Below are 13,467 nucleotides of genomic sequence, written 5' to 3'. Positions count from 1 at the left end.
AGTGGGTGGGTGGGTGTCTCCCGGGGAGGGGGAGGCGAGGAGAGGAAGGGGAGGAGGGCAGTGTCTGTGCTGTGTGTGTCCCTGTGGGTGGGGGGCTGTGGCCAGCTGGAAGTGTCAGGCGCCACAGGCCATTCACCTGCGCTACCCTCGCTCCGCTGCCCCTGCCCCGCCATGGAGCGTCCCCTGGCCGCGCTGCTCGGGAACCTCCTGCTCTGCTGCGCAGGTGAGACCCGGCCCGGGACAGAGCCGGGCGAGGGCTGATGTCGGGGTGTTCCCCTCCCCCCAGCCCACCGTGTGCCTGGCGGGCAGAGCGCGCCCCTGCCCCGCTGAGCAGGTCGGGATCGGGACAAGGCTCCCGGGCTGCTCTCCCGGGTACTTCCCTCTCCCATGTCCCCCCACCCCCGGTGCACTTTGCAGCACTAGGAAGATGCTGCCCCGCCCCGCTCATGGCTCCAGCGAGGAGCCGGGACGCTGGAGCCACCCCCACCCCGAGCAGTGCCGTGCCTGCCACGAGCCGCAGCTAAGGTAAGCGGGGCAGGGCTGCCCCCCGACCCGACCCGGGCTAGGCTCTGCCTCCGCAGCCTCCCCCACCGCCCGCCTCCCCGCTCACGCGGCGGCAGCCTGGCCGGCGGGAGCGCCTGCTGCAGAGCCCGGGCTGAAGCGCTGGAGCCCGGCAGCCTCCCGCGGGCTCTGGGGCTGGGCGAGGAGGAGACCTCCGGCCTGGGAGGTAGCAGCAGCCAGGCTGGACTAAGGCAGTGGGTGGGGGAGGATCCGCAGCTGCCCCTCTGGGGCTGCACATGGAAGGGCACCGCGGGGGGTGTTCTGAACTGCAGTGTTTGTTGGGGTGACAGTGATTACTGGGGGCCAGGGGCTCAGGATGGCAGGGTATTTGTTGGGGTGACTGACAGGGTGACTACTGGGGACCAGGGGCTCGGGACTGCTGGGTGTTTATTGGGGTGACTGACAGGGTGATTACTGGGGGCCAGGGGCTCTGGATGGCAGGGTGTTTGTTGGGGTGACTGACAGGGTGATTATGGGGGCCCAGGGGCACTGGATGGCAGGGTGTTTGTTGGGGTGATAGGGTGATTATAGGGGACAGAGGCCTCTGGATTGCAGAGTTTTTATTTCGGTGACAGGGTGATTAATGGAGAGCAGGGGGTTCTGGATGGCAGGGGGTATATTGGGGTGACAGGGTCATTACTGGGGGGCAGTGGGCTCTGATGGAAGGGTGTTTATTGAGGTGATAGGGAGGCCAGGAGGATCTGGGTTGCAGGATGTTTATTTGTGGGGAGAGAGAGGGGAAGTCTGGGTGACAGTTTATATTGGGGCTCTGGGTTTTTCTAGGGTGTAGGAGACTCTGGGGTGGAAAGATTTTTAGTGGGGTCATTGTCGGGGTTTTTTTAGGGTGTCTCATCTGGGCTGGGTATGTGGATGTCTGTTTGTAAAGGTGACTTTAATATGGTTGAGGTAGGGGGCGGTTAGTGGAGTGACCTTCCTGTCAAAATTCCCCTTTTGGATTTTGGATTTTGAATTTTGAATTTGATTGTCATCTCATAGATTTGTTGCTAATGTGGAGAACTCCTGCTGGGACATGTAGCTTTTTAAATTAATTTATTTATTTAATCAAATCTGTACTAGGTAGCTACCAAAATCTTTCATATGTTATTTATGTATAGACTAATGTGCTAATTAAAAAAAAATCTTGATTTCAATACATAGATTGGGCTACTTAGTTTGGGGCTAGTTTTTAAGTGACTTTGGATTATTAATGCAGTAGAAATCTGGCAATCCTCACGAGGCAGGTGAGAAAGCAGGAAGCAGAGTTCTGCAGGGAAGGAAAGCAAGCGCAGCCTGTCAGGAGCGAGCTGCCTGGGTCTCTTGCCCAGCCCCAGCACTGTCCCTGGGCACCCTGGGAAACTTTCAGCATCCAGGGTTCATCACCTGGCCTTGGGCTGCAGTAGCTCCAAGAGGAAGGATGCCCTGAGCAGCCCCTTTCTGATCCAGGGCAGCTGGTAAGGGGGGTGGAAGGGGAGTAGGAAGAGGGATTATTCCTGCCTTACAAAGCAATGACGGATACCTGAATCCTGGATGTTAGGGGGCTGGAGTCCCACAGGAGCTGTGGAAAGGTGAGGGTCCCCATGGGGCACCTTTGCAGCCAGTGCACCTGATGTTCTATGAGTGACTGGGCCCTGCAGTGCCCTGTATGTGCCCGTGCAAACTTTGCCTGGCATGGTGGGTGCTTGGTGGGACTGGGACTGACCATGCACACTGTGGTCCTGTTGCCCATGGTAGTGTCATGGGATTCACTTGGAGGCCAGGCACCCTGCTTTTGGCTTTTCCTGAGAAGTTGGCAGAGTTGGGCAGCTCGGGGGCAGCCAGGCACAGCGCCCCAGAGAGCATCGGGGGCATTAGTGGGCAGAGTCAGAGGCTTTGGGACTGTGTTCCACTGTGGGCTGGTACTGTGCCTCTGGGGAGACTGCATGGAGCGTCAAGAGATGGGTGAGCAAGTAAATGAGGGAGAGGCTACAGCGATTGCAGGGTTGATGACAGGGCTGAGGCTGCGTGTGCAAGGCAGTGGATTGGAGGGGATGATGGCTTCATGGGTCTCTGCAATGCCCTGGCTGCAAGGGGAGAGAAAGAGAAGGAACCAGCCCACTGACTGATTCCTGCTCCAGCCAAGGGCTGGGACGCTGGGGAAGTTATTGCCTGTCCGTAAGATCCCAGGAGAAATGGCTCCCTGGCTCTTCATAGACAAATTTAACCCACTGTTCAAAGAAGAGCTCCCTAGCCTCACTGAATGGTGCCTAGTGTTGTCAAGTGAATATTTCTAGGAATTGGGAGGTGGGGTTGTAGATTGTAACAGTTAAACCATTTTGGTTTTTTTGAACTGTGAAAGAGAAAGTGAGTAGGCTCTGTTCATTTGCCTGAGCAGATCCAAAATCAAGAAAGAGTGAGAAGGGCTGGCTTGAAAGGTGTGTGTGTGTGTGTAACACTTAAATTAAGATGCAGAGTTAAGCAGTGAGTGACAGCTCTCCCAAATACTGTAATTATTAGGTTACTTAATCATTGAGGCAGGCATCCAAAAAGTGACAATCAATCCCACAGGCAGGTATTATATTATTGTAAATCATTTCCCTAGCATGAAGTTTATGTGCATTTAAAATAAAGATCATGTTTTTGTCTTGTTTTAATGTACAATGTATCAGCACCTGAATTTCAATTGGTAGAGGGTTTCTAACAGGAGATTTGGGAAAGACAAATTTGTAACTGAATTGGGAATAAGAAAAGAATATAACTAAGAAAAGCACACACAAACAACACTTAATTATTCAGCATATAGCTATTATTTAAAGTAGGTAAGGGTTAAAATCAAGTATTTGGAAACTAGTAAACATCTCTATAATTCTACATTATTTGCTTAATGAGCAAATCAACAAAAATAATTTTTTGTTTTGTATTTTACTACTACTACAAGATAAAGAGGGCCTTGAATAAATGCATTTGTAAAATGTACAATATGAGATGCTTATAGGAAAATATAGGTAAATAGTTAAAACAGACACTTCTTTGTTGTCTGAATGCTGTTATCCTATCATCTCTGTATTTGTTTATTTATTTATATATTTATTTTTGTCTCTTACAGCTTAAGAACAAAGGAGGGAAAGGAATACCTTTCCCAAGTCAACTGCTTATATTATTAAACTCATTTGGAATGGACAATGGAATGTTCCCTACTTTTATCATGATCAAAAACTTCTTCCTTCTCTGCATTTCCATAAATTTAGTCAGTCACTTTGGGTAAGTTGTCACGTATTTGACTTTTTTTAACTGAAGACAGTATGTTCACAGATATGACTTTAAGAACATCTAAAGTTCTGTTTCCTCCCAGTGTGCAGCAGGAAGAAAAATAGACTTGCTTTTGATCCACTACTAAGATCAGAGGGAAAGGGAGCAATTTTTTTTTCCCAATGAAATGTTCTATTCCTCACCAGTTTATGGACCAGTCCTATATCCCTTGCACTGCTGCTGACTGTGGTGGATACTGAAGTCAAAGGGAGTTTTGTATGTACAAGAAATTCAGGATTACAACCATAGAGGTCAAGCCTGCCAGGTGCTGAATGTGCTGACCCCTCTAGCAAAGCACTGAATTACATATTAAACTTGAAGTAGATGAAGGTCACATGACTTCAGTGGGAAAAAGTGCTTAACATGCTCCCCCTCAGGCAAAAGGGAGAGAACTGTGGGTCACCCATATTCCAAGTGACTGTCCTACCCACTGAGCTAAAAGTTAGGAGGGAGGTTCCCCCTGGAGAGGTTGTGTAAACTTCTTTATCCCTTTATCCCCAACATTCTGTGTAAGCTTTTCTATAGTCCCTGATCCAGTAGGCAGGGCCAGCTCCAGGCACCAGCAAAGGAAGCAGGTGCCTGGGACAGCCAATGGAAAGGGGCGGCGCGTGTGGGTCTTTGGCAGCAATTCGGTGGCAGGTCCATCAGTCCTTCTCAGAGCGCAGGACTCGCCGCCGAATTGCCACCAATCACGGCTTTACCTTTTTATTTTTTTCTGCTTCACCGCTTGGGGCAGCAAAAAAGCTGGAACCAGTCCTGTGCAGTAGGCAAGGTCTGAGCATGCTAATTGAAGTCAGGCCCTTCAAGCGAGCAATGCCTAGCTTCCCCTGTTTCTGCATTGATCTGAGCCTTAGGTGTCTGGGTACAGTGCATGTGCTCAGCAGCAGAAACATTGATGCCAAGAGACCTTTTACTGCAAAAATTTTGGCACTGAGTGAGCTAGGCGCCTGTGGGGTTCAGAGGTAGCTGAGCAGAGTGTTTGTGAATCTCAGAGGGGCCTGGTTGTGGGATTTAGGTGCCTAAAGTGATAGTTAGGTGCCTACATTCTTTTGTGAAGATGTACCTTAGTTTATTACAGAAATGGAAAGGAATTAGACAGTGATAGTTTGGCTCTACAAACATGATGGTAATTTGTTAAAATTTTACCATTTTGAGAAACATTCTAGGATTCCAACCTTGAGGTCTCGGCCCTTTCACTTCACTGGTACAGTAAGCAGGAAGGCATGCAATAACTTAGCATTAGCCATGTTTTCTTGGATAATATTCAGTCTTTTAACTTCTGTATGCTATTCCCTTTAACTAAGAAGTGTGGATTTCTTGCTCTTTGAAGACAGAGTCTAAGTGCAGTGGCTAAAAACAGGAAAAAAATAGTGGATAGAAATAAGCCTCAGGCAGGATTCATTGAAAAGTTTTGCCAGTACATTTCAATTGTGACCTGCAACTCACCTGAGTTTTAAGGCCTGTACCATATAAACAGAGAGAGACACTCCTGCCAAATTGGGACAGTTGATTCCATGAGTTAATAGCTATTAAGTACTAAAATGCGACTCTACAATATCATTTTTTCCTTTTGTGATCCAATAATTTACCCTAGGTCTGTAGAGGTAAATAGCTCTAATCCACTCCACTGATAGCCCTACATAATTCAAGTGCTGCTGTAAGGTCAAATTGTCACTCTGCTCATTCAACAGTGTGGGGGCAAAAGGTGGTGTGGTGTATCTAAGTAGTTCTGCCTTAAAAGCAGCTGCAATGTCAGCGTATAGTTTAGGTGCTTTGGGATGCTTCAGGATAAAAAGGTACTATATTCAGATAAAATATTAGGCTGGTATGGAAACAGCAGTAGCCCTTTGATTGCCACAGTTAACACTTATTATTGCCAATAGATTGTACTGTAATGATTTAGGCTCGTTTAGGTTTGGTACGCAGTGCTACATTTCAGTGTGTTTAATTGTAATACATTAAGGAAAAGTGGCTGTCATTTTGGTATAATGGACAAAGATTAAAAAACCAAAACACAAAAAGAAATTGTAGATGAAAGCTGTGATTTTCAAATCTTCCTAAGAGACTAAGACACATAATACCCAATGAAATAAATGGGAATTATGTATCTAAATCCCCCAGATAGTTTTTAAAATCTCAGCAAAAGCAAAATCTCAGCTGTAATTCTAGGTTATCATAAATATGGAATGACTGCTGAGAATTATATACAACATTAAGCCATGGGGGGAAAAGGGAGGTGTAGAACTGTAAACATAGTTACATGGTGTTATTAAAAAAAGTCACAACATTAAAATTCAGAGGTATAGATCAAAGAAGACCAGAATACAACCCCCCCAACCCAACATTGTTCATATAACAGCGATTTCTGAGCCTTGTTCTGCATAAATAGTCTAATGTGAGTCAAGCAGACTTCAAGCTTGCTAAAATTAGACCATAAGTTTTATAATACCTTACTGTAGTGAGGTATCTTAAGATGCTTTACAATTTTGCTGAAATTAAAAATTAATCTGTACTATGATGTTAATGAATAGTAAAAAATCTATTACAGTAAAAGCAAACAGATACGGATTAGACAAAGGGTCTGATTGTTCATTCCTTGTGCACCCAAAACTTCCACTGAACTCAGTAAGTGTTTTGAGTGTGCAAGAAATACAGTATCAGTTTGTCACAGAACAGACAAAAAGTGGGCATGTTTCTGATGTCATTGAGGGTTGAGAACAGCAGAAAGATTCTCCAGAGTGGCACATTTCAGGAGTGAAGCATCAGACGAACTGTGTCAGTTGACCATAGCTGGCATCCCATGGAAGGATAAGTCACTTATTCAACGTCTTATCTTGTGTGGTATCTGTTGCTTCTTGGGTGCAGCTGAACATCTTGCAGTATCATGCCCTCAAAAGATTAATTTAACTGTTGTTTGGAAAAGGCTCACTTTATGAGTGATCAAAAATATCTTTAGCTAATGAGAAATCTGACTGGGAACCAGTACTATTGGTGCAAGATGAGAAGCGAGGTGATCCTAACTGCAATCAGCCCAGCTTGCTGTTGACTCTTTTTCTGCATTTAGAAAACTGTTAATTGGAATTGGTCAAACATTTTCATCAAAAAGTCAACTTTTTTTTCTGCATTTTTCAACCAGTTCTACTATTAATCAAGCAATTTGGAATGCCAGTAATTAAGGCCCTGCTTTTCCAAAAAATTCAGGCAGTAGAGAGTGGTGAATGCATTGCAGCTCCCTGATCCTCAGCCAGGGTAAAAGTTAGAGCCAGCAGGGGGCCTACTCTAACATTGTATCAGTAGAGGATAAGTCGTAGTATGATGCCCTCTCCTGATCATACTCGTCCTGATACACCACTTCTCTTCCCTTGCACTGGAATTAGGAGGGGGTGATTAGGAGAGGATGTAGCAGAGCTGCTGCTGCCAGCTTCCCACCAGTGAAGGGAGTTTCCCTACACAAAGGGGCTAATTCTCCACCAGCTCTCTCCAGCCCTAAAACTTGTCAGTGATTTATCCCAGAGGCAGAAAGGCACAGTCTCTACCTCAGAAGAGAAAAGGAAAGAATTTGGAAATCTCTCAAGGAGTAGAAGGCTGATTTCATCACTGCGTTATGCCCTTCACACATAAGGCCTCAAGTCAATCAGAATGCCCCTCCACTTGAGCAAAGGGGATATCTTTGGTTTTCTGAAATACAGCTGAGAGGAAATAGATTGGTGTTATTAACTATCAACTAACAGTTTTAATCAGCATAAGTGAGAAAAATATGAGCTTTACTAACTCTAACCCCCTACCATGCAAGGATTTTTTCTCTACAATATATTTTTTTTCTCTACACTATATATGAGTGTTTTGTCCAGTCTGCTTTTACATATCTTAATCAAAGGGGTTTCCTTTGTTCTCCATGAGAGACTACTCCACAAACTAGTAGCTCTCATCATTCAGTTGATTTTCATGAAATTCGGTCTCATTTTACCTCCCCTTCACATTATTCCTAGTTATGCTCTACAACTCTAAACTAATTTCTTCCCTGGGGTCATCACGCTTCTAGCACTTATAGACAATTGTCAGTTCTCCCTCATGTTCTCTTAGGGCCTGATTCAAAGCCCATTGAAGAGACTCCCATGGGATTTATCTTGAAAGACCATCTGAAAAAAAATAAAAGTGCAATGCTTGCGTACCTGTGGAACTACCAGTAAAAATGTTGAACTGTGGAATGAATGCAATAGGGATTGGGGACTTGGCAAAAGTCTTTTGGTGAAAGGGACTAAGCTTAAATCATCATTTTAAAAATCTGTGCTTCTTGTGTGCAGCAGCATCTAATCCATGTTTTTGGGATCACTTCATCCAAAGGAGGCATGGAATACTGAATTAAGGGAAGACTGTAGAAATACTCATTTGATATTGATCAGTAGTTGTCACTGAGGTATACTGTCACAGTTTCAGAGTTGGCTGTACCTGTATTCTTCCTCTGTAGTCCTTTAAGGGCTCCCATTTAAGTTTCAGGATCCCAGTTGTTACCTGTCTTTGGTGGGGAGACCCACTTTTTTTTCCCCTCCTAACGAGAGGTTTTAAGGCTACACATTCTCCTGGCATATACTGTACTGTGATATCCCCAGCAAGCTAATGCTTGTGCTTAGCTTGCTCTGTGAGGATATGACCAGCGTGTGTCAGCAGTTACAAGGCACCACACAACTCTTTCTCTGCTAAGTACATTTATTCTTTGGATAGAAACATCACAGAGAAAATATCTAAAAAAGTTCCCACATGTTACAAACATACCAGAAAACTACCCATCCTTCCGCATGGGGAGTCTGATAGGCCAGCATCCCTTCTACTCCTTCAGCAAGGGCTGAGATCCCCATAGGACCAAAGGTCCTGTCCATTTGCTGAAGCAAAAGGAAGATCCTGAATCTGTTTAAACTCAGCCTTTATATATCCCAAGTTCTTTCTTCGTCTCTTGGTCTCTGGAAAATGCAGTTGGAACCAGTGTATGCAAGCCATCTCATAGTGGTGGTACCTCACTGGAGCTGTTTAGGATCTCAGTGACTTGCCTTAACCAAACCCCACTGTTTTTAGTTCTTGGTGGAGCTGTGGTGGTCCCTACCCCCATCTCTGTAGAGTAGGGGACATTCATACATAAACCATTCCTAAATTTAATACAATGTTCCGCAAAGATACTATATGGGGTTGCAATATCTGCCATGTATACATGTAGAGAGACAAGGTGGTTGAGGTTATATCTTTTATTGGGCCATCTTCTGTTGGTGAAAGAGAAATAAAAGATTACCCTCCCTATCCCTCCTCCCTCCTTCTCTGTGATAGCCTGGGACCAACACAGCTACAACAACACTGCAAACATAGACATGCAAACAATTTTATATTTTGCAGAAGGGTCTGGCATGCAGTTTATATTTTGAGATTGCTAATGAAAAAATCATTTACTTTGGATCAGGTGAAACATGCATTTCATTACAATGAAACATGCATTTCTTTATATTTGGTGAGAATGTGTCAAGGTATTATTCCCACTTTGAACTTTAACGTCCAGAAAGTGGGGAGGTGCATGTACCCTTCTAAGCTTAATTCCTAGCTTAGATCTGATAACGCTGCCACCAACCAAAAATATAGTGTTTTGGTACACTTCCTGTCCCCCAAAACCTTCCCTGGGGAGCCCAAGACCCAAACCCCTTGGGTCTTAAAACAAGAGAAAATAAACCATTCCCCTTCCTTTCCCCCTCCCAGACTTTCCCTGAGAGATAACTGTGATCCAAACTCCTTGAATCTTAAATCAGAGAGGAATTAACCTTTCCCCCCACCACTCCCTGGTGAGTTCAGACCCAATCCCTTTGGGTCTTACACAGGGGAAAAAAAATCAATCAGGTTCTTAAAAAGGAAAGCTTTTAATTAAAGAAAGAAAAAATAAAAATTATCTCTGTAAAACCAGGATGGAAAATGTTTACAGGGTCTAAGCTTATACATAGCTTAGCCTAGCCTAAGATACAAGTTACAGCAAACAGAGATAAAATACCCTTCCAGCAAAATACACATTTGCAAATTAAGAAAACAAACATAAAACTAATTCGCCTTTTCTAGCTAGTACTTACTATTATGAACATGAGAGACTGTTTTAGAAAGAATAGAGACAGATCTGGTTGCACGTCTGGTCCCTCTTAGTTCCAAGAGAGAACAAAAAACAAAACAAACAGCACAAAGACTTCCTTCCACCAAGATTTGAAAGTATCTTGTCCCTCGATTGGTCCTTTGGTCAGGTGTCAGCCAGGTTCACTGAGCTTGTTAACCCTTTACAGGTAAAAGAGACATTAACCCTTAACTATCTGTTTATGACAATGTGTTTCTTTATGGGTACTGTGAAAACTGCTATGTCCTTAAGTACTGTCTTCAGCCTTCGTTTCCATACTTTTAAGTGCTTGAGTTTTATAAATGATGTAATAGCTAAGCATGTTATTGTCACTGAGCAACTTTAATTATTGGTAATGAAAGATTTTTGGTTTTGGAATGACAGTAGACCCAGGAAAGACCTCTAAGACACTGTAAAAAAATTACGGATAAAAGAAAAGAAACAAACTGCTCAAGATCAAATAAATATGAGCAAAATCAAGCAAGTATACTTCTTGTCAAACCAATTTAATATTGCAATCAATTCAACATAATTGAGGCCATCAAAAGCAGCAGAAATATCCAGCAATGCAAAACCTTGTAACTCCCTAAAGATGCTCAGTCATCCACATTGAAAAGGTAAATCATTCACACTTTTAAGCATCACTGTCTCTATTGCAATTTGGTCCAAAGCCTGACAGTTAACACTGACAGATTGTTTGTGATAAGGTGATGATATACTGGTGTTTACTTGACAACGATCCTTTCAAGCACTTTCACAAGAAAGGGTAAATTAGACACTGAAAAATATTTTAGATTCCAAAGCTGTTTTTCTTTCTTGCTTTCTTTTTTAAGAATGGGGTTTCCAGTAGGATTGGAATTACGCCAGACCACAGAGACAAATTAATAGTTTGTGTTATAAATAGAGGGGTGTTTATTGGCACTCTCCTGGAGAAATTCAGTTGGCCAGGCACCAAAAGAAGTCTTACTTTTCTGAACTAGCGTCTTGACTTCCCTTTTTTGAGATAGCTTTAAAACCTAACAATTCTGATCATATATGAAACTGTTTAATGTGTAATTTAATTCTTTCACCAGAGACCACGGTAAGGGCTGGGGATACAAGTGAGTTGGACAATAATGAACCTTAATGGTCTTAGGATCTCCTTTTTAAAAAGGGCAATTTCATCTTTCCATCTATCAGGAGAAATAATTGAATATGTCCTTTTGCTGCTGTTGGGAAAAAGAAACTGATTAAATGTTTTAAACAGGCTTCTGGGAATTTCCTCCTGTGTCTGCAATGCCAGCTGAATAGTTAGTACCTCTGTCACTTCTGTTACCTGCCTCCATTCACTAGGATGTTGTTTTCAACTAAACTGAAGGTGCAGCTGCCTTATTATTTTAGTTGATCATTTGCAGTGTACTATCCACCTCAGTGAGTTATTGGCCAATGGAGCAGATGTGGTCATAAGAGACAGAACTGGGAGTTAAATTAACCTGGAGAGCATTGAGTGGTTGGATGGTCTTGTGGCTTGGGCAAGGGATGAGATTCAGTGCGGTGCCTCTAAGAACCAAGGGGGAAGGGTGTAAAAGGGGCTTCAAGGCTTTGCACTCTCCTGATCCTGGGCTGCTCAAGGGGCTAACCTCTAGCGTAACTTAGCCCTTAGGGCCCAAATTACAGCAGCCTCCCAAGGCTATTGTGTGGGCTCTAGCATTTCTGGGAATCTCCATAGCACTACTATGGTCCCCACTCTGAACTGCCCCTCCGGCCCCCAGCTGCCCTCCCACTGTGAATGCTCCCCTATATCATGTCTTGCAAGAAGGTTCGTCAAGTGCCTGAACTGCAGAGCTCTTTTTACCCAACTCAAGCCTATAAAAAGAAAATGTCTCTTCAGTTTTAAAAAACAGTCTTGGGTAGAAATTCTTACTGAAAAATATTTGAGTTCTGGCTTTTTGATTAAAAAAATGCAAACATTTGACCAGAAATAAAAAAAATTTAGGCAAAAAATTTTGGTGAACAATATTTTTTTGTGTTTCAGTGAAAATATTCCAGCCATTTCTCCTTGTGACCCCATATTTTCATTGTCTTTAGTAACATATTCTTCATTCTAAAAATTCCAAAAAGAAGTTAACATAGCTTCCGTCTTTATACCTGGACATACAGTTAGGTTTGCTTTGTCTGAAAACTGACATAGAGCACCCGGGGCCTGATCCTGCAGTACTTGAGCAGATAGTTAAAGAAAGGGGTGTTGCTTGTTTAAAGGACCACCATGCCTGAAGTATTTAAACATGTCTACTGAAGTCTGAGACTTTATAGTGAACAAGGAATGCATGATTCGACCTAATGGCTGTGGAATCAGGTCCACAACATATAACTGTTGTTTTCTCAATGGAAGGGAAGACCAACTGATGAAAACAAGGAGGAGGGTAGAAGAATTTTTTATTCTGTGCTGTGCTCTTGAGAAACCAAGGAGATTTGGGGTGAAATTCTGACTCCACTGAAGTAAATGGGAGTTTTGCCATCAAGAGGGGCAGATAGCTCAGAGGTTTGAGCATTGGCCTGCTAAATCCAGGGTTATGAGCTCAATCCATGAGGGGGCCATTTAGGGAATTGGGGTAAAAATCTGTTTGGGGATTGGTCCTCCTTTAAGCAGCAGGTTGGACTAGATGACCCCCTGAGGTCCTTTCCAACCCTATGATTCTATGACTTAATAGCAGCCACTTGTTCATCTTTGATGTTCTGAGATTTCTCATAGAGAAAGATATGTCACTGCCAGAAGCAGAGGAGGGGCAGGAGGAATAGAGGAAAACCACACAGTTAACATTTCATCTGAATACTTCAGACTACAGGAGAGGGTAGAAAATCAGAGGGGAGAGGGTTTGGTCTCCAATTCCCATGGATCCCTCTGAGACTGGCACAGCTTTTAATCTGTTCCCTTTGTTTGTTTGTTTGTTTGTTTATTTATTTTAAACAGCTTCTCACTAATGCCAACAGTTTCAGGGAAGGATGACACCAATGATAATATTACCATATTCACTAGGATTTTGGATGGTCTACTGGATGGCTATGATAATAGATTGCGCCCAGGCCTGGGAGGTACAGTAGAATTTCTGTTGCTATTGCATCAGTTAGTGACACTCTTGTGTAATTACTGCAGTGAAGCCTACGTAAAATGAATATGTCGGTTTAACAAACCTGTTAAATGTACATGCTCTGTCTACCTAACCAAATGGAAATAGAACAAAGCCTTTGTAAACAAATGGCTGATTGTGAGGGGGAATAAGCTACCATCCAGAAGTTGGTGAGAGGACTCTCCTTGTTAGAAGGACCCAGGCTGCTTGCCTTGACTGTGGGGTTTCACAGCATCGCAGACTGAGCCAACTGTGGGCAATTAATAAATCCCCACTTAACAGACTATATAAGAGAGATGTACTGTCAGCTGAAGAGGGATGGATGGATGGGTCAGTGAATTTCTAGAAGGCTGTATTTGGGAGGAGAAACGGGGGGTCCTT

General features: G+C 43.7%; 1 protein-coding gene across 3 annotated transcripts in view; it reads left to right on the top strand.

Annotated features, from left to right (window-relative positions):
* The first annotated feature begins 447 nt into the window (after nt 1-447).
* Nucleotides 448-13,467, top strand: part of GABRA5 (gamma-aminobutyric acid type A receptor subunit alpha5) — a 93,800-nt gene continuing 80,780 nt past the window's right edge. For 2 of the 3 annotated variants that reach the window (XM_032762452.1, XM_032762428.1), the window contains exons 1-3: nt 448-525; nt 3,644-3,798; nt 12,930-13,051. In XM_032762452.1, coding sequence (XP_032618343.1) covers nt 3,713-3,798; nt 12,930-13,051 — 208 coding nt within the window. In that variant the 5' untranslated portion in view covers nt 448-525; nt 3,644-3,712. Of the gene's footprint in view, nt 526-651; nt 728-3,643; nt 3,799-12,929; nt 13,052-13,467 lie in introns of those variants that run through there. The other variant, XM_032762436.1, reaches the window with a different exon arrangement.

Source organism: Chelonoidis abingdonii, chromosome 1, assembly GCF_003597395.2.
Source record: "Chelonoidis abingdonii isolate Lonesome George chromosome 1, CheloAbing_2.0, whole genome shotgun sequence".
NCBI classification, from domain to species: Eukaryota; Metazoa; Chordata; order Testudines; family Testudinidae; genus Chelonoidis; species Chelonoidis abingdonii.
This window is presented reverse-complemented; position numbering and strand designations above follow the sequence as displayed.